A 21,543-nucleotide genomic window follows, 5' to 3' on the forward strand; every position below is an offset into this window, starting at 1 on the left:
CCCACATACGTCATGGTCATTTATGCAAATTCGGCGGTGAACTTTTAGTGAGCGAAAGTTTACGTTTACGGAGTTTAGAAGCGTTTGTCGGAACCTGCCGGAAGGTGTGGACGTCCCAAACGTAAAAAGGTAGGAGAAGAAAGAAAAAGTATGTATTTTGATACTGCTAGCAGGTCTGTGTTAAAACATTTCCTCACAGATAGCACTTCTGGATGTGCTAACAGTCTAACGTCTGCCCTTCCCTACGCTATGTACAACATGGAACATAAATTACTACACAAAGCAGCCTGCTCACAATTGACAATCATCAATAGCAAATGAGACAACAGAAAAGGGGAGGGGCCTGGGGGGAGGGGCTTGGGAAGACACATTCAGAGATATTTTACTCGATAAGCGGATTAAGATGGACACTTTATATAATATCTTCCATAAAAGTCTCCGCGCTCCCGAGATGGAGAAAGAAATATGGGGGGAGGGGGGGAAAAAAAAATAACAAAAAAAAATTCTTATAAAACCATCCTTTGCTTCCATTGGCCAAAAGAAGGTCATGTGACTCCCGACATCTCATTTGCATGTAAACAGAGCACCAGTAGTGTCTTTAAGTCTCTTTAAACTGTACAAAAGTATAAATATATGCTTTATCTCCTTTTTCTCTTCACATATCTCGGATGTAGCGCACAAAACCAACGAGAAAAAGGTCGCTTTTGATCCTACAATAAAAAAAAAAAAATTTAAAAAAAAAAAAGGAAAAACGCCAGTGTTGCGGTACCTGCGCGGGAGGAGTAAGCCCCGCCCTCTTTTGGAGCGTCCCGAGCTGCTGGCTTGTGTGAGTGTCGTTTTGTTGTGGCGTTTGCTCGCTGTTGGTTGATCGTCTTTGCATACGTTGGTTAAAAAGATGTTTCAGCACAGTCTGCGGACGCCAGGTCTTTTAGAAAATAATAATAATAATAAGTCCATTTTCGCTACAGCAGATCCATCTTGGGTCTGTAATGGAGCAGGAGGGGGGATTTCTGGGAAGAAAAAGGAAAAAAAAAGTGGTGAGATATTGAGTAACCTGCTCACTGCCGTTCTTCTTTGGGGGCTTGGAGGGCCTTACAGTGAAGGCTTATAGCGCCACCTGGAGCCCTGGCATGCACTGTCAATGTTCATTTTCATGTGGATTTTGTTCAAAGGGCCCCGGACCCTAAATCATTCAACTTTTCAGATACATACATACATACATACATACATACATACAAAGGGTTCTGAACCTTTTGGACCTCGGGGCCCAACATTTGCACTACAAAGGGGCCAGAGGCCTACTGAAACATTAAAACTGAATTAGTTATCTTACCCTGCCTTCCGTCCCAATGGAGCTGAGATAGGCTCCAGCACCCCCCGCGACCCCAAAAAAAGGGACAAGCGGTAGGAAATGGATGGATGAATAGTTATCTTGCTCTTCATCTTAATCATATATGTGTATACATCTGTAAATATATATATATATATATATATATATATATATATATATACATATATATATATATATATACATATATACATATATATATACATACGTATACATATGTACATATATATATACATATGTATACATATGTATATATATATATATATATACATACATACAAACATATATATATAGATGGATAGATAGTTAGATAGATAATACTTTATTGATTCCTTCAGGAAAATTAAAATTCCAGCAGCAGTGTACAATGTTGAGATCAATTTAAAAAAGTAAATAATGGGGGCTTAAATGGAAACAAAAAACAGAAATATTACAATAAGAATAAAAAATTAAAAGCAACAATGGGAATAAAAATATAACAGTAAAATAAGAATATAACAAGACAAAGTAGGCAGTAGTGACCATGTCATGAAAACGTATTGCACTGTTATTGTTTTGCATCCCCTGTCATCCTAGTACCCCTAGTACATACATACATATATACACACACATATATACATATATATATATATATATATGTGTGTGTGTATATATATATATATATATATATGTAGGTGTGGGAAAAATCACAAGACTACTTCATCTCTACAGAACTGTTTCATGAGGGGTTCCCTCAATCATCAGGAGATTTATTGATCCCCCAGGGATCAATAAAGTACTTTCTATTCTATTTAAACACAGATATATATATATATATATATATATATATATATATATATATATATATATACATGCGTATACATATGTACGTATATACATATATACCTATATATATATATATATATATATATATATATACATGCATATACATATGTAAATATACATATGTATATATATATAAATATACGTTTATACATATACATATATACATATGTATATATACACATATACCTACATACATATATATGTACACTGTATATACATATACACATGTATCCATCCATTGTCTACCGCTTATTCCCTTTTGGGGTCGCGGGGGGCGCTGGCGCCTATCTCAGTTACAATCGGGCGGAAGGCGGGGTACACCCTGGACAAGTCGCCCCCTCATGGCAGGGCCAACACAGATGGACGGACTATACACATATATACAAATACAAATATACTTTTATACATATATATATATATATACACATATACATACATATATATATACATACACACATGTATATATATATATATACATACACGTATAAATACATATATATAAACACATATATATATGTATGAATACACATATATACACACATATATATATATACACACACATTATCACATATATATATATATATATATATATATATATATATATATATATATATATATATATGCATAATTTCATGGCTGTTTTGAGTCTCCAATAATTTCTACAACTCTTATTTTTTTATGACAGAGTGATTGGATCACTCCTGTTGGAACAAACAACTGCGCCCAAGACCCAACCTCTGGGCTGATGATTTTAGGTTGTCCGGAAAAATTTGGAGGTAATCTTCCTTTTTCCTTGTCCCATTTACTCTCTGTAAAGCAGCAGTTCCATTGGAAGCAAAACAGGCCCAGAGCATAATACTACCACCACCATGCTTGACCGTACGACAGCCTCACCTTTTCTCCTCCAAACATATTGCTGGGAATTGTGGCCAAACAGCTAATTTTTTGTTTCATCTGACCACACAACTTTTTTTCCAGAAGATCTCATCTTTGTCCATATGATGTCAGATGGAAAACAATTGGGGCCCACATTGGGGGCCTGTGCGCGCTTACACTGGAGTTACACTGCAAGTAAAATGTGATCTTTGTCAGACTGTTCTATGGTAATCATAACAACTAGAAAATTCCAGAGGAAATTTGGGCCTGCTATATGTGCCCTGGACCTCTGGCCGGGGGTCGCCGGAAGCCGTCGTACTTAATAAATGGTGCCGAGTGTCCGAATCCGTGAGTTATAGGTGTAACTGTGCAAAATAAGCCACAGTGATAGCCTAAAACACGAGCGTGTTTACATAAAAATGCTAACACTTAGCATGTGTGCCAACGTTAGCACGATAACAGTCAGCATGTTTCATGTACCAAGTCGCACGACTCAAATGTGTATGGCTGCGGAAATATAGAAAAGAGTGTAAAATTAGATGAAAGAGTTAGCATGCTAAAGTTAGCTTGCTAGCATGCTATCGTTTGCACGCTAAAAGTTAACAAGTGTCACATACCAAGTTATATGGCTCTGGGGTAAACGGTTGCAAAGCTGGATAAAAACATTAGCAGGCTAATGTTAGCATGTTAGCACGCTAACGTGAGCATTGTAATAGTTAGCTCAGGGGTCACCAACGCGATGCCCACGGGCACCAGGTAGCCCGCAATGACCAGATGAGTCGCCCGCTGGCCTGTTCTAAAAATAGCTCAAATAGCAGCACTTACCAGTGAGCTGCCTCTTTTTAAAAATGTTTTATTTATTTACAAGCAAGCTGGTCTCGCTTTGCTTGACATTTTTAATTCTAAGAGAGACAAAACTCAAATAGAATTTGAAAACCCGAGAAAATATTTTGAAGACTTGGTCTTCACTTGTTTAAATAAATTCATTTATTTTTTTTACTTTGCTTCTTATAACTTTCAGAAAGACGATTTTAGAGAAAAAATACAACCTTAAAAATGATATTAGGATTTTTAAACCCATATACATTTTTACCTTTTAAATTCCTTCCTCTTTTTTCCTGACAATTTAAAGTACATTTATTTTTTTTTTGTAAAAAATAATAAATACATTTTAATTTCCATCCATCCATCCATTTTCTACCGCTTATTCCCTTTCGGTGTCGCGGGGGGCGCTGGTGCCTATCTCAGGTACAATCGGGCGGAAGGCAGGGTACACCCTGGACAAGTCGCCACCTCATCACAGTACATTTTAATTTAATTCTTCATATTAGCTTCTGTTTTTTTGACGGAGAATATTTGTGAACTATTTCTTCAAACTTATTATGATTAAAATTCCAAATAAATTATTCTGGCAAATCTAGAAAATCTGTAGAATCAAAATTAAATCTTATTTCAAAATCTTTTGAATTTCTTTTAAAAATTTTGTTCTGTAAAATCTAGAAGAAATAATGATTTGTCTTTATTAGAAATATAGCTTGGTCCAATTTGTTATATTTTCTAACAAAGTGCAGATTGGATTTTAACCTATTTAAAACATGTCATCAAAATTCTACAATTAATCTTAAATCAGGAAAAATGACTAATGATGTTCCATAAATTCTTTTTAAAATTTTTTCAAAAAGATTCGAATTAGCTAGTTTTTTTCTCTTCATTTTTTTCGGTTGAATTTTTAATTTTAAAGAGTCGAAATTGAAGACAAACTATGTTTCAAAATTTAATTTTCATATTTTTTTGTGTTTTCTCCTCTTTTAAACCATTTATTCTCTACAAAAAAACTTCCGTAAAAGGAAAAAAAAAGTACGACGGGAATGACGGACAGAAATACCCATTTTTTTTACATATATAGATTTATTTATTAAAGGTAAATTGAGCAAATTGGCTATTTCTGGCCATTTATTTAAGTGTGTATCAAACTGGTAGCCCTTCACATTAATCAGTACCTAAGAAGCAGCTCTTGCTTTCAAAAAGGTTAGCTTGTGTCACATACCAAGTCATATGACTCTACAGTGTGTGGCTGGGGAAAAAAAGAAGAAATTGAGCAAAAAAAAGTTTGCACTTTAATGTTAGCATGCTAACGTGTTTTGGTTTACTGTAAACAGAAATACCAAGATAATAGATTTGATTATGTATCATCATCATCATCATTTATTTTTATTCCTTTCATGAAAATGCATATTTACAAGCCACGTACAATTGACACTATCATTGTTTTTTTTTTGTTTTTCTTTCTTATACATTTCCATGATCAGAAAGGAGCAGATGGAAGAATAATATTCTTATATTTATCTGCCCCCTTTTTAACACCAATTATTTTTGATGACTTTATAACCGTTCCCTCCACCAACACCCAAACTCCAACATACTTTTGCATTTTCCTTTAAGCACTTTCACAATGACACGTCCAATCTAAATCAAAACTCAGTTTGATATAATTTCAGTTTTCTCTTTTTGTAACTCTTTTTAAAAACAAATATATTCTTACAGCTTTTTAAGTCTTTTTAAGTCTTGTATTGCTCTTTACATTTCAACAACACGTTTCGAAGTGTTAGAGTAAAAACTTCGAAAAAAAAGCATGAAAACAAGACAGCACTGTTACCCCACAATGGTGAAGTGAAGTGAATTACATTTATATAGCGCTTTTCTCTAGTGACTCAAAGCGCTTTACATAGTGAAACCCAATATCTAAGTTACATTTAAACCAGTGCGGGTGGCGGAGTGTAAGTATTCATCGCACGGCGTGGCGCAGTGGGAGAATGGCCGTGCGCAACCCGAGCGTCCCTGGTTCAAATCCCACCTAGTACCAACCTCGTCACGTCCGTTGTGTCCTGAGCAAGACACTTCACCCTTGCTCCTGATGGCAGCTCCCTCCATCAGTGTGTGAATGTGTGTGTGAATGGGTAAATGTGGAAGTAGTGTCAAAGCGCTTTGAGTACCTTGAAGGTAGAAAAGCGCTATACAAGTACAACCCATTTATTTATCATTTACCTTACCTTAAATCTCCATCTTGTCACTACCACAAATTTCAAAGTGTGGTCCTTGCCCAGGATTTCCTCGTTGCATAAAATGTCCAACTGCGAGAGACAAAAAAAAACAATAGTTGTTTAAAAAAGAGGAGTGTTTATAATTAAAACTAATAACAAGCTGTTCATTCCAACATTGTGGCGACCGGGCGTTGTCACAGCAGTGGTTACACCACTTTCTGTCCAGTCTACATTTTGCCAGCTGCGGCGTCACAGCGCCCCCTGCTGGCTCTCCAGGTGACACCATGGCAGTTTGTCGGGAGTTAAAAGAAGCCCCAAAACAGTCAAGAAGAGTTGAAAAAGACATCCGAGGCGAGGTGGGTTGAAAGAAGCGGTCTTAGATGTCTCGGCTTTTGAGGCGACGCTCGTTATCTCTGCCAAAAGTACCGTCGCCTGCCAGGCGTCAAAGCCTCAGAGAAGTTTTTCTGCTCTTCTGAGAGCCGTGGAAGTCTTCTCAGAATCTTCACCATGATGAGGACATGCGGACAAAAAGTATATAACTCGCAAACTTTGGACCTTTTAGTGCATTGGCGCGGAAAAGTGAAAACGGTCCACAAAAATGGCGAGTGTGCAGTGCGAAGGGGAGGGACTAAAATGTGAACAGCCACGGAAGTTATACGTCTTTTATTCACATAAACCGCTGTATTAAAGGCCTACTGAAACCCACAGACCACGCAGTCTGATAGTTTATACATCAATGATGAAATATTAACATTGCAACACATGCCAATACGGCCTTTTTAGTTTACTAAATTGCAATTTTAAATTTCGCACGGAGTATCCTGTTGAAAACGTTGCGGTATGATGACGCTTGCATTTATAGCCCGATCCCAGCTATAAGTCGTCTGCTTTAATCGCATAATTCCACAGTATTCTGGACATCTGTGTTGCTGAATCTTTTGCAGTTTGTTCAATTAATAATGGAGACGTCAAAGAAGAAAGATGTAGGTCGGAAGCGGTGTATTGCGGCTGCCTTTATTGTGGCTCAATGTGCCATTTTTTTTATTTTATTTTAATGTACTATTATTTAATATATATTATTGTTTTAGTTGCTTAAGAGATATTCCTGGCTCTGAATTTGCTCATTGCTATTTTTATGTTTTTGTGCATTATTTGTTGCCGTAATCATTAAACAAACAGGTTACTCATCAGTTACTCAGTACTTGAGTAGTTTTTTCACAACATACTTTTTACTTTTACTCAAGTAAATATTTGGGTGACTACTCCTTACTTTTACTTGAGTAATACATCTCTAAAGTAACAGTACTTTTACTTGAGTACAATTTCTGGCTACTCTACCCACCTCTGGGTATAAGCATGCATATTTTCAATGAGCTGAATGTTTTGGGTGTAGAAAAAGGGTCTGTGATCCTCTCCAATAAGGGTGCAGACACAGCCAGAACAGCACAAAAAACACACATTGCATGAAATGTCGCCATTTTGCATTAAAAAGTAATAATTAAACATTAAAAAAAGGGATAATTTTACGAGAAAATATTGCAATATTACAGAAACAGAAATAATATGAGAACATTTTCCCAATTTTATAAGAAAAACGTTGACACATTGTGAGATATAGACTGCTTTTAGCAAAAATGTTTGTTTGTAATTGGTTTTTAATCTTCATTATTTTCTTTTTTTTAATTTTGGCGAAAGGGGGTGCATTTCCATTTCCTATACACACTTGTTATTTCATATGTCGGCCAGAGGGGGAGCACTTTTACAACCGACACACTTGTTCATCCTGTGGTCACATATGGGACGCGGGTTGTCTTACGTCAGCAACGGAAGTCGAAAAATCCGCTGCTCACCTGGCGGGTTTTTTCGGGGATGAATAGGCAAGTCCTTCTTTACCTGCCATCTTGTTTTATAGTTATATTTTAGTTTGGTTTAGTTTTATAATTATATCCATCCATCCATCCATCATCTTCCGCTTATCCGAGGTCGGGTCGCGGGGGCAACAGCCTAAGCAGGGAAACCCAGACTTCCCTCTCCCCAGCCACTTCGTCTAGCTCTTCCCGGGGGATCCCGAGGCGTTCCCAGGCCAGCCGGGAGACATAGTCTTCCCAACGTGTCCTGGGTCTTCCCCGTGGCCTCCTACCGGTTGGACGTGCCCTAAACACCTCCCTAGGGAGGCGTTCGGGTGGCATCGGACCAGATGCCCGAACCACCTCATCTGGCTCCTCTCGATGTGAAGGAGCAGCGGCTTTACTTTGAGTTCCTCCCGGATGGCAGAGCTTCTCACCCTATCTCTAAGGGAGAGACCCGCCACACGGCGGAGGAAACTCATTTGGGCCGCTTGTACCCGTGATCTTATCCTTTCGGTCATGACCCAAAGCTCATGACCATAGGTGAGGATGGAAACGTAGATCGACCGGTAAATTGAGAGCTTTGCCTTCCGGCTCAGCTCCTTCTTCACCACAACGGATCGATACAACATCCGCATTACTGAAGATGCCGCACCGATCCGCCTGTCGATCTCACGATCCACTCTTCCCTCACTCGTGAACAAGACTCCTAGGTACTTGAACTCCTCCACTTGGGGCAGGGTCTCCTCCCCAACCCGGAGATGGCACTCCACCCTTTTCCGGGCGAGAACCAAGGACTCGGACTTGGAGGTGCTGATTCTCATTCCGGTCGGTTCACACTCGGCTGCGAACCGATCCAGCGAGAGCTGAAGATCCCGGTCAGATGAAGCCATCATTACAATTATTTAGTTTTAGTTTACTTTAATAATTATAATTATAATTTATATTATGTTTTATATTGCTGCCTTTGCACCTGTCAATGTTGACTTCTGTATGCACATTAAATCAACAAAAAAAGCCTGGCTTTGGAGCAATGTTCACAAACTCTAGTATTTGGCTTTCTAATGGATGCAATGGTTTTCCGTATTGGGACCATGATTTATGTCCTAACTTGTTCACAGCTCCTCATATGCAAGGTACTTTTCCTTGTTGATGTCTCAAGAAGGGTAGACATTTTTTTGCTTTGCTTATGGTTGTCCATCGAGTCCGATGACGACATAGCAAAAGCAAGCAAGGCACCTGCGCAAGGAGATATTTTAGTGCCAAAGGAGGTGCGCTTTCTCCAGGAGCACTATCTTCGCCACAATGAGGTAAACCCGGTGGCATGGGTGAGCCCATGACGACCAGTCCCTCGCCATGACTGCAGGAAGTTGCCGGGTCCTTAGTCCTTCAAGGCCCGCCGAATTGCGCACCACCAGCACATTGCTTTTCTGTTAGGATGTGCTCCCTTAGCCTTTGCCTAAATAAGCTGACCCACAAGGCAATGGGGCTATTTACCCATAGTTGGGGCAGGGTTGACGGGCGTCAAGGTGTGTTAACACAATGGTGGGCCTATACGCCACATCTCTGGGGCCCACTGTTGCTCCGAGATCCCCTTCAGTTTAGTTCGGGGTCTCAAATAGAAGTCAAATCAGAAATACGCACGCGCGCGCACACGCACACACACACACACACACACACGGGATGGTGGTACAGTAAAAGCACATATTCAAGAGCTTGTTGTGAAATGACTGTACTGTTAGAATGAACAACTAAAAGTAATAATAATAACAATTACAGAAAAAAAACACGACCAAAGCGTTCCTTATCATCCGCCGTTCGCAAATTGTAGACTTTCGCCGCGTCATGAGCAATGTCGTCCGGAGGTCGACTTTACCTCGTTAAACGACGTCAGGTTGAGCTTTTTGGCGATGAACTTCTTGAGGTGGAGGACGGTGGCTTGCGCTGAGCAGCGGATCCATTTTCGCTTTAGGCCTCGAAGTTTGCTGCTGTTGCACTCCAAGCAGATGCTGACCTGTCAGCACACACAAACGTGGTCAGCGGGCACAATAAAGCGAATAATCTCAGACATTTATACAAAAAAAATTCAAAAGCGTAATATGGGACTTTTAAGTATGTTTCTGAGAACCGGCGTCCTTGACAGTGGACATTTGTTTCAACAACGCAGAGGACGCTGGGTCTCCGGGAGCTAAAAAGGCGTACCTGCTCGTCGCTACGGTGATAGTCGTTGTCCTCCTCGGGTTTCTCCTCTCCCGCTTCCTTATTGGGCGTGTCTTCTGACTTGGCGTCCCCTGTTGACATGCAAATATTAGTCAGGAACAGTTTTTTCGCAAGTGCAGGGAGACTTCTCGGACGTTGCTTTCCTCAACATCAATGGCATTAATCGAAATATCTGAAGAGATCACAAATACAATATGGATTCAACAAAATTAATCCTAGCATCAATCAGAACAGTATGGCATCAGAGGGTCGGTCTTGAACTGGATTAGAAGCTGTTTAACCAACAGGAAGCAATACGTGAATAGAAGCAAACGCACTTCTAAAGAGCTAAAAATATCTTGTGGAGTACCTCAGGGATCAATACTCGGACCAAAACTGTTCAATCTCTATATCAGGGGTGTCAAACGTACGGCCCGGGGGATGAGTTTGCTGAGCATAAAAACTAACCCGACATTTTTGAATGAAAGAAACAGCTGTTCTAAATGTGTCCACTGGATGTCGCAATAGCAATTTTTTGTATCGTCGTAGATCAGTGGTCTGAGACACCTTAATATGAAAGTATAATGTTAGTGAGCCCGCGAGTTTCAACGTTTTGGGTGGCCTACCCCTGCGTTAGTGGAAAAGCGGCAAATGAGTGAAAGCGACAGAGACATTGCCTTGGAGACAAGGGTCTTCTCACGGGCCTGGCTGCAGTCACACCGCGACACCTGTCCGTCAGCAATAACAGTCCCTGATAACCTGGACCAAATGAAACTGTTATTTGTTTTTTTTTAATTATTTAATTTGCATTGCCTCACATTTCTTGATCCTCATTTTGTTCATTTATATTTGGATTTTATTTTCTGTTGAGGCCCAGCCTCACCCAGACTCTGGATCCAGTGGCCCCCAGGCAAAATGAGTTTGAGACCCCTGTTGTAGATGATGCTATAAATGTACAAAATAAATCACGTTAGTACATCAGTCGAGGAATATGATCGCACTACATTAAAAACATACTGTAGTTGGATTTTGATATAATTTTGTATCTTGATAGATTAAAAATAAACACCAATGAGTGATGAACATTATCATATAATTTATTCAGAAAATATAAACAACGGCAAATAAAGATATAATACTATGAACCGCGACATGTAAGTGTAAAAAAACCCCAACAATATTATAATTTGTACAATTTCAGAATGTACTTGTTCTGTTTTTAAACAAAGTAAATAATCTGAAATGTGTTTATATTTTTAAGTTATCATGCCGGGATTTTAGCAGTCCGGCCCACTTGGAAGCAGATTTTTCTCCGTGTGGCCCCTGGTCTAACATGAGTTTGACACCCCTGCTCTATATAAATGACATTTGTAAAGTTAGTATTATTTGCAGATGATGCAACGGCGTTTTGTTCAGGAAAGAACACACAGTAGCAAATACAAATAATAACAGAAGAAATGAACCAATAAAAAAAATGGTTTGACAAAAACAGACTATATTTGAATCTCAGTAAAACTAAAATAATGCTACTGGGTAACAGTAGAAGAGGAAGTCAAACACAAATAAAAATAGATGGGAATAAATATTAAAAGGGTAAATGAAAGCACATTTTTGGGTGTAATAATCATACTTGCCAACACTCCTGATTTTCCTGGGGGACTCACGAATTTCAGTGCCCCTCCCGAAAATCTCCCGGGCCAACTGCTATCCCGATTTCCACCCGTGCCGTCCCCGTCACATAACATCTACAGCTTTTGGAGCCCAGTGCACAACTGCACATATATGTCTCCGTTATCAATAGGTTTATCAACAGTATAATCCATAAAGTAGGCAAGCACGGAGCTATTTCTAAGCGTGTCTTTATTTATTCCAGCCGGCACGTTAATACACTGACACACAACATCCGGATTCCCATCATGCATTGCTTCAAAACGACGGCAAGTAGTAATGTCCAAAAACATAACAGAGACAAAGCAGAAGAACGAAAAAGAGACCAAGCAACCCCCCCGTACCAGAAAGCACTTGATGCAAGCGGATACAACTTCACCCTCACCTATGAACCCACTCCAGGAAACCAACCAAAAAAGAGCAGAAAACGAAACAACATCATCTGGTACAATCCGCCATTCAGCAAAGACGTCTCAACCAACATCGGCCGCAAGTTCCTCACTCTGATCGACAAACACTTCCCCAAAGGCAACACTCTAAGAAAAATATTCAGCAAGAACATTAAATTGAGCTACAGCTGTATGAATAACATGCAACAAATCATTTCAAACCACAACAAAGCAATTGCAAAAGGACTGCCTACCCCCAGACTAAACGACTCTGAAACCAATAAGGAATGTAACTGTCGCAAGAAACCTGATTGCCCTCTCAACGGAAGGTGCTTACAGACATCAGTCGTTTACCAAGCAAAGGTAATACGCAAGGACATTAACACATCCGACACGTACGTAGGATTAACCGAAGGAGCGTTCAAAACAAGATGGAATAATCACAAGGCCTCCTTTAGAAACCAGACTTTGCAGAATTCTACAGAACTCAGCAAACACATTTGGAACCTCAAAGACAATAATGTTGAATATTCAATAACATGGCAAATTCTTGCATCCAGCACACCTTACAACAGTGGTAATAAAAGATGCAACCTATGCTTAAAAGAGAAACTGTTTATCATATATCATCCAGAGCTATCATCCCTCAACAAGCGCAGTGAAATCATTTCAACATGCCGCAACAAACGGAAACACCTCCTAGGTAACACATGAGCCAATCACCACACCCTACGCCTGCTTGTACCCACCCACTCTGTGCTCTATATAAACCATTGTATGTGAATGCTTCCATTAAAATCTCCTGATGATTGAGGGAACCCCTCATGAAACAGTTCTGTAGAGATGAAGTAGTCTTGTGATTTTTTTCCCACACCTACATATTGCGCTCTACCACGGTATCAAGCACTATTCTCCGGATAATCCAATCAAGACATATATATATATATATATATATATATATATATATATATATATATATATAAAAGTATTTGATCTCTTGCTGAATTTGTTGGTTTGCCCACTAATAAAGACATGATCATTCTATACTTTTAATGGTGGATGTATTCTAACATGGAAAGACAGAATATCAAAACGAAAATCCAGAAAACAACTTTCAAGAATGTATTTTAATTCATTTGTATTTCATTGAGGGAAATAAGTATTTGATCCCTCTAGACCAGGGGTGGGCATTACGTCGATCGCGATCGACTGGTCGATCTCGGAGGGTGTGTCAGTCGATCTCAAGCCAGGCATTAAAAAATAGACATAAAAATGAGCAATCATCAATCATACCAAGACTTCACTTTCGTCAGTTGTTTGACATTCTCGGCACCCGAGGATCTTGTGAGATGACGCTGGCTGCTGCGAGCTCATATTTAAGAAAAAAATCACTAACAGGGCGGACGCAGAGAAACACATTTTATTTCTAGAGACTCCGTACCTACTGTCAAAACTCTAAAGACCGACTGCACAGTTCCTGTCTTCACCATAAAAGACCTGTTTCATCCTGCCTGTGCTAACAAAATAAGAGTCTCAGAAAGCTAGCAAGCTACGGAGTTTGATGCCAATGTATTTCTCCCCCGCCCTCAGCGACCGCTTTCTCACTTGCTTGCCCACCCGCACACTCACTGACGTCACTCACCTGCTGCCAGACATTAAAGGGCCACACACATATGCTACTCTCATAACAAAGTGTTTAAAAAGGAGTATGCAAGTTGGACAAATGAGATGCCAAATCCAACCACTTTCATGTGGTATTGGACAGAAAGGAAGACTTTTTTTTTTCCTCCATTTGAAAATGCGGACGTTATCAGCACCACTGTCTAATTCCAATCAATGCAAGTCCATCCATCCATCCATTTTCTACCGCTTATTCCCTTTTGGGGTCGCGGGGGCCGCTGGCGCCTATCTCAGCTACAATCGGGCGGAAGGCGGGGTTCACCCTGGACAAGTCGCCACCTCATCGCAGGGCCAACACAGATAGACCGACAACATTCACACTCACATTCACACACTAGGGCCAATTTAGTGTTGCCAATCAACCTATCCCCAGGTGCATGTTTTTGGAAGTGGGAGGAAGCCGGAGTACCCGGAGGGAACCCACGCATTCACGGGGAGAACATGCAAACTCCACACAGAAAGATCCCGAGCCTGGATTTGAACCCAGGACTGTAGGACCTTCGTATTGTGAGGCAGACGCACTAACCCCTCTGCCACCGTGAGCCCTCAATGCAAGTCATCAGAATCAAATACACAACTTATATTCTTGTCTTCATGAAAGAAAGGAATCTATGTGTGTTAAACATCAATCAATCAATCAATGTTTACTTATATAGCCCTAAATCACTAGTGTCTCAAAGGGCTGCACAAACCACCACGACATCCTCGGTAGGCCCACATAAGGGCAAGGAAAACTCACACCCAGTGGGACATTGGTGACAATAATGACCTAGTGGGACGTCGGTGACAATGATGACTATGAGAACCTTAGAGAGGAGAAAGCAATGGATGTCGAGCGGGTCTAACATGATACTGTGAAAGTTCAATCCACAATGGATCCAACACAGTCGCAAGAGTCCAGTCCAAAGCGGGTCCAACTCAGCAGAGAGAGTCCCGTTCACAGCGGAGCCACCAGGAAACCATCCCAAGCGGAGGCGGATCAGCAGCGCAGAGATGTCCCCAGCCGATACACAGGCAAGCAGTACATGGCCACCGGATCGGACCGGACCCCCTCCACAGGGAGAGAGGGACATAGAAGAAAAAGAAAAGAAACAGCAGATCAACTGGTCTAAAAAGGGAGTCTATTTAAAGGCTACAGTATACAAATGAGTTTTAAGGTGAGACTTAAATGCTTCTACTGAGGTGGTATCTCGAACTGTTACCGGGAGGGCATTCCAGAGTACTGGAGCCCGAACGGAAAACGCTCTATAGCCCGCAGACTTTTTTGGGCTTTGGGGATCACTAACAAGCCGGAGTCCTTTGAACGCAGATTTCTTGCCGGGACATATGGTACAATACAATCGGCAAGATAGGATGGAGCTAGACCGTGTAGTATTTTATACGTAAGTAGTAAAACCTTAAAGTCACATCTTAAGTGCACAGGAAGCCAGTGCAGGTGAGCCAGTACAGGCGTAATGTGATCAAACTTTCTTGTTCTTGTCAAAAGTCTAGCAGCCGCATTTTGTACCAACTGTAATCTTTTAATGCTAGACATGGGGAGACCCGAAAATAATACGTTACAGTAGTCGAGGCGAGACGTAACAAACGCATGGATAATGATCTCAGCGTCTTTAGTGGACAGAATGGAGCGAATTTTAGCGATATTAAACATGCTTGTATTATCATTAAACACCATTAACTTGTTAACAAAAATGTCTTTCATTAATAAATAAATTATAAATAGGAATGAGGTGGATCTGCTCGACTTGGTCAATTGAAAAGTAGCTCACCTGCAGAAAAAGTGTGAGCGCCCCTGCTATAGACAAAAGCAGTTAATACTTGGTGGCAAAGCCTTTGTTTGCAAGCACAGCGGTCAGACGTTTGTGTGTAGTTAACCACAAGGTTAGCACACATATCAGGGGGAATTTTGTCCCACCTCTTCTTTGCAGATCCTCTCGAGATCATCCAGGTTGGTGGGCTGTCGCTTGGCAACTCGGACCTTCAGCTCCCTCCATAGATTTTCAATAGGATTGAGGTCCGGAGACTGGCTGGGCCACTCTATGGTTCTTCTTGAGCCACTCCTTTGTTGCCCTTGCTGTATGCTTTGGATGGTTGTCATGTTGGAAGACCCAACCACGGCCCATTTTCAGCTTCCTGGCAGAGGGGAGGAGGTTGTCCCTCAAGACTGCACGGTACATGCCTCCATCCATCTTCCCACTGATGCGGTGTAGTAGCCCTGTGCCCTTGGCAGAGAAACACCCCCAAAACATAATGCTTCCATCTCCATGCTTGCTTTGGGTCATAGAGAGCATTTTCTTTCTCTATACACGACGTGTTCAATTTTGGTCTGGTCTGACCATAGAACCTTCTCCCAATCACTTTGTGCATATTTGAGCTGATCATTGGCCTACTTTAGGCGGGCCTCCACATGTGCCTTCTTAAGCAGGGGTACCTTTCGGGCACTGCAGGTTTTTAACCCATTCCGTCGCAAAGTGTTGCCAACTGTTTTCCTGGTGACTGTGGTCCCAGCTGCCTTGAGGTCATTCACTAACTCCTGCTGAGTGGTTGCGGGACAATTTCTCACAGTTCTCATGATCATTGCAACCCCACGAGGTGAAATCTTCTGTGGAGCACCAGATTGAGGTCTGTTGATGGTCATGTTATACTTTTTAAATGTTCTAACAGTTGCACCAATGGTTGTTACTTTGATTCCGAGCATCTTGCTAATGTTTTTGTAGCCCATTCCAGATTTGTGCAGGTCAACAATCCTGTCTCTGAGGTCCTGAGAGAGTTCTTTGTCTTACCCATGTTGGAGAGCTTGGAATCTGTCTGAGTCTCTGATCAGGTGTCTTTTATACAGGTGATTAGTTAGAACAGGTGTCTTCAATTCAGTCTTCAATTCACAAGTTGATTGGGAGTGTCTAACGGCTCTGTGAAAGCCAGAAATCCTAATGCACACTAGGGGATCAAATACTTTTTTCCCTCAATGAAATACAAATCAATTGAAATATATTCCTTAAAGTTATTTTGTGGATTTTCTTTTTGATATTCTGTCTCTCCATGTTAGAATACATCTACCATTAAAAGTATAGAATGATCATGTCTTTATTAGTGGGCAAACCAACAAAATCAGCAAGGGATCAAATACTTTTTACTCTCACTATATATATATATATATATATATATATATATATATATATATATGTCTTGATTGGATTATCCAGAGAATAGTGCTCGATACCGTGGTAGAGCGCAATATGTAGGTGTGGGAAAAAAAATCACAAGACTACTTCATCTCTACAGAACTGTTTCATGAGGGGTTCCCTCAATCATCAGGAGATTTTAATGGAAGCATTCACATACAATGGTTTATATAGAGCACAGAGTGGGTGGGTACAAGCAGGCGTAGGGTGTGCTGATTGGCTCATGTGTTACCTAGTAGGTGTTTCCGTTTGTGGCGGCATGTTGAAATGATTTCACTGCGCTTGTTGAGGGATGATAAATCTGGATGATATATAATAAACAGTTTCTCTTTTAAGCATAGGTTGCATCTTTTATTACCACTGTTGTAAGGTGAGCTGGATGCAAGAATTTGCCATGTTATTGAATATTCAACATTATTGTCTTTGAGGTTCCAAATGTGTTTGCTGAGTTCTGTAGAATTCTGCAAAGTCTGGTTTCTAAAGGAGGCGTTGTGATTATTCCATCTTGTTTTGAACGCTCCTTCGGTTAGTCCTACGTACGTGTCGGATGTGTTAATGTCCTTGCGTATTACCTTTGCAACGGAAGGTGCTTACAGACATCAGTCGTTTACCAAGCAAAGGTAATACGCAAGGACATTAACACATCCGACACGTACGTAGGATTAACCAAAGGAGCGTTCAAAACAAGATGGAATAATCACAACGCCTCCTTTAGAAACCAGACTTTGCAGAATTCTACAGAACTCAGCAAACACATTTGGAACCTCAAAGACAATAATGTTGAATATTCAATAACATGGCAAATTCTTGCATCCAGCTCACCTTACAACAGTGGTAATAAAAGATGCAACCTATGCTTAAAAGAGAAACTGTTTATTATATATCATCCAGATTTATCATCCCTCAACAAGCGCAGTGAAATCATTTCAACATGCCGCCACAGAAGGAAACACCTCCTAGGTAACACATAAGCCAATCACCACACCCTACGCCTGCTTGTACCCACCCACTCTGTGCTCTATATAAACCATTGTATGTGAATGCTTCCATTAAAATCTCCTGATGATTGAGGGAACCCCTCATGAAACAGATCTGTAGAGACGAAGTAGTCTTGTGATTTTTTTTTCCCACACCTACATATATATATATATATATATATATATATATATATATATATATATATATATATATATATATACCGCCCCCTCTACCCCCCACCTCAACCCCAACCCGCATCTCCCGAATTCGGAGGTCTCAAGGTTGGCAAGCATGGTATTAATAGATGAATAAAATGAATTGGAAATCTCATATAAAAAAATATACAACATAAAGTAGCAAGAAACACGTCAATAATGAATAAAGCAAAACATGCTCTAGACCAAAACTCACTTCATATTCTTTACTGCTCGCTAGTGTTACTATATCTGAGTTATTGTGTTGAAATATGGGGAATAACTACAAATGTGTGCTTCATTCATTGACTGTGTTGCAAAAAAGATAAATTAGAATAATACATAATGTTGGATATAGAGAAGATACACACCCTTTATTTATTAAATCATAATTATTGAAATTTAACGATTTGGTGCATTTGCAAACAGCTAAAAGTATGCTAGGCTGCTAGACTTTTGACAAGAACAAGAAAGTTTGATCACATTACACCTGTACTGGCTCACCTGCACTGGCTTCCTGTGCACTTAAGATGTGACTTTAAGGTTTTACTACTTACGTATAAAATACTACACGGTCTAGCTCCATCCTATCTTGCCGATTGTATTGTACCATATGTCCCGGCAAGAAATCTGCCTTCAAAAGACTCCGGCTTGTTAGTGATTCCTAGAGCCCAAAAAAAGTCTGCGGGCTATAGAGCATTTTCCGTTCGGGCTCCAGTACTCTGGAATGCCCTCCCGGTAACAGTTCGAGATGCTACCTCAGTAGAAGCATTTAAGTCTCACCTTAAAACTCATCTGTATACTCTTGCCTTTAAATAGACCTCCTTTTTAGACCAGTTGATCTGCCGCTTCTTTTCTTTCTCCTATGTCTCCCCCTCCCTTGTGGAGGGGGTCCGGTCCGATGACCATGGATGAAGTACTGGCTGTCCAGAGTCGAGACCCAGGATGGACCGCTCGTCGGGACCCAGGATGGACCGCTCGCCTGTATCGGTTGGGGACATCTCTACGCTGCTGACCCGCCTCCGCTTGAGATGGTCTCCTGTGGACGGGACTCTCGCTGCTGTCTTGGATCCACTCTGAACTGAACTCTCGCAGCTGTGTTGGAGCCACTATGGATTGAACTTTCACAGTATCATGTTAGACCCGCTCGACATGCCCACATCTGAGGTCCTCTCCAAGGTTTCTCATAGTCAGCATTGTCACTAGCGTCCCACTGGATATGAATTCTCCCTGGCACTGGGTGTGAGTTTTCCTTGCCCTTTTGTGGGTTCTTCCGAGGATGTTGTAGTCATAATGATTTGTGCAGTCCTTTGAGACATTTGTGACTTGGGGCTATATAAATAAACATTGATTGATTGATTGATTGATACAAAGCAAACTATAACCTGCTAGCTAAGAATGTACAACAATTCCTCTCAACAAAATAGATGTCCGATAATGGCTTTTTTGCCGATATCCGATATTCCGATATTGTCCAACTCTTAATTACCGATACCGATATCAACCGACACGGATATATACAGTCGTGGAATGAACACATTATTATGCCTCATTTTGTTGTGATGCCCCGCTGGATGCATTAAAAAATGTAACAAGGTTTCTACAAAATAAATCAACTCAAGTTATGGGGGAAAAAAATGCCAACATGGCACTGCCATATTTATTATTGAAGTCACAAAATGGATTATTTTTTTTAACATGCCTCAAAACAGCAGCTTGGAATTTGGGACGGGCTCTCACTGAGAAAGCATGAGGAGGTTGAGGTGGGCGGGGTTGGGGGTGTATATTGTAGCATCCCAGAAGAGTTAGTGCTGCAAGGGTTTTCTGGGTATTTGTTCTGTTGTGTTTATGTTGTGTTATGGTGCGGATGTTCTCCCGAAATGTTTTTGTCATTCTTGTTTGGTGTGTATTCACAGTGTGGCGCATATTTGTAACAGTGTTAAAGTTGTTTATACGGCGACCCTCAGTGTGACTTGTATGGCTGTTGACCAAGTATGGCTTGCATTCACTTGTGTGTGTGAAAAGCCATAGATATTATGTGATGGGGCCGGCACGCGAAGGCAGTTTATTGCCGCTCTGTACTTCTCCCTACATCTGTGCACCGCTCGTACAGCAGCGTTTTAAAAAAGTTATACATTTTACTTTTGGAAACCGACATCGATTTCCAAACCGATAGATAATTTCCGATATTACATTTTAAAGCATTTATCGGCCGATAATATCGGCAACCCGATATTTATCGGACATCTCTAAATATAACCTTAGAGGAAAAGCTCATTTAAAACATTTGTATGCTTCCACAATACTTAAAACCTTTAGTATATCAGTATGTGGAATTAAATGATGGGACGAATTCAGCAAAGAAATGAAACAAAGCACCAATATGATTCAGTTTAAGAGACGGTTCGAACTACAAGTGTTCACAAAGTACACAGAACAAGAATTATGATGAAGATCTTGAACCCTATTTTTAGATGATTTATGTATTTAATTTTTGTATGCATACTATGGTCTATTATTTATTTATTATTTATTTGTTCACTGTTATGTTACAGAGAACAAGGAAATTGGGCAGGATTAAAAATAAGCTCTGCTTCTTCCTACTCCTTTGCATAAATGCTGTAATGAAACAACTGGAGTTGTGCAATGCATGACATTGTATCGTTTGCATGTTTCAAATAAACTGAAACTGAACTGAATTTTTTCACGGAATCCGAAGCCGTGTTTGCTCTGGTCGTTAAGCGACTACGTGGCTGACGATGCTTTATAGAGGCTGGTCTTTGGCACGGGCATCCATGGTTACCAACACGGCCTTTCTCTCAAAAGCATTTTTTTTTTTTTTTCTTAATGAGAGGAATAGCAAACAAATGTTGCGTTGCTACAATGCAACACATTTTTGTCATTAAAGGTAATGGCCCCTTAGACATGTATAAAATCAGGGATTGGTCACATGACGAGAGATTGTTTGCGTACTTGCAATGAATTAAAAAAAAAAAGTAAAACTTTGGAATGGGGAACATAGTCATCATTGATTACATGCTTATTAACATGCAAATTACTAACATATTGGCTGTTAATTAGTCATTATTAAGTATTTATTAATGCCTTATTCTGCATGGCCTTATTACACAACCAGTAGGCCTTTAACTAAGAGTCTTCCCTGACCCTAACTGCAACCCTAAGCCCAACCCTATGTTAATAAGCTAATAATTAATGGTTCATATGTTACCCCCCAAAAAATGGGTAGCACTTTCGTATCAGGAACATATTCTAAGTACCAAAGACTTAATTTAGAGCTATTTGGTTAAGGTTAGTA

The 21,543-nt window shown here is 40.3% G+C and overlaps 1 protein-coding gene across 1 annotated transcript in view; it reads right to left on the reverse strand.

The window, feature by feature from the left end:
- Positions 1–392: 392 nt before the first annotated feature.
- LOC133546097 (polycomb group RING finger protein 3) overlaps positions 393–21,543 on the reverse strand; it is a 136,233-nt gene continuing 115,082 nt past the window's right edge. Inside the window, exons 7-10 of the mRNA XM_061891939.1 lie at positions 10,140–10,228; positions 9,814–9,951; positions 6,100–6,180; positions 393–1,010 (exon numbers count right to left, since the gene is read on the reverse strand). Of these exons, the coding sequence (XP_061747923.1) occupies positions 963–1,010; positions 6,100–6,180; positions 9,814–9,951; positions 10,140–10,228 (356 nt within the window). The 3' untranslated portion in view covers positions 393–962. The remainder of the gene's footprint in view (positions 1,011–6,099; positions 6,181–9,813; positions 9,952–10,139; positions 10,229–21,543) is intronic.

The sequence above is a fragment of the Nerophis ophidion genome, linkage group LG29 (genome assembly GCF_033978795.1).
Source record: "Nerophis ophidion isolate RoL-2023_Sa linkage group LG29, RoL_Noph_v1.0, whole genome shotgun sequence".
Lineage (NCBI taxonomy): Eukaryota > Metazoa > Chordata > Actinopteri > Syngnathiformes > Syngnathidae > Nerophis > Nerophis ophidion.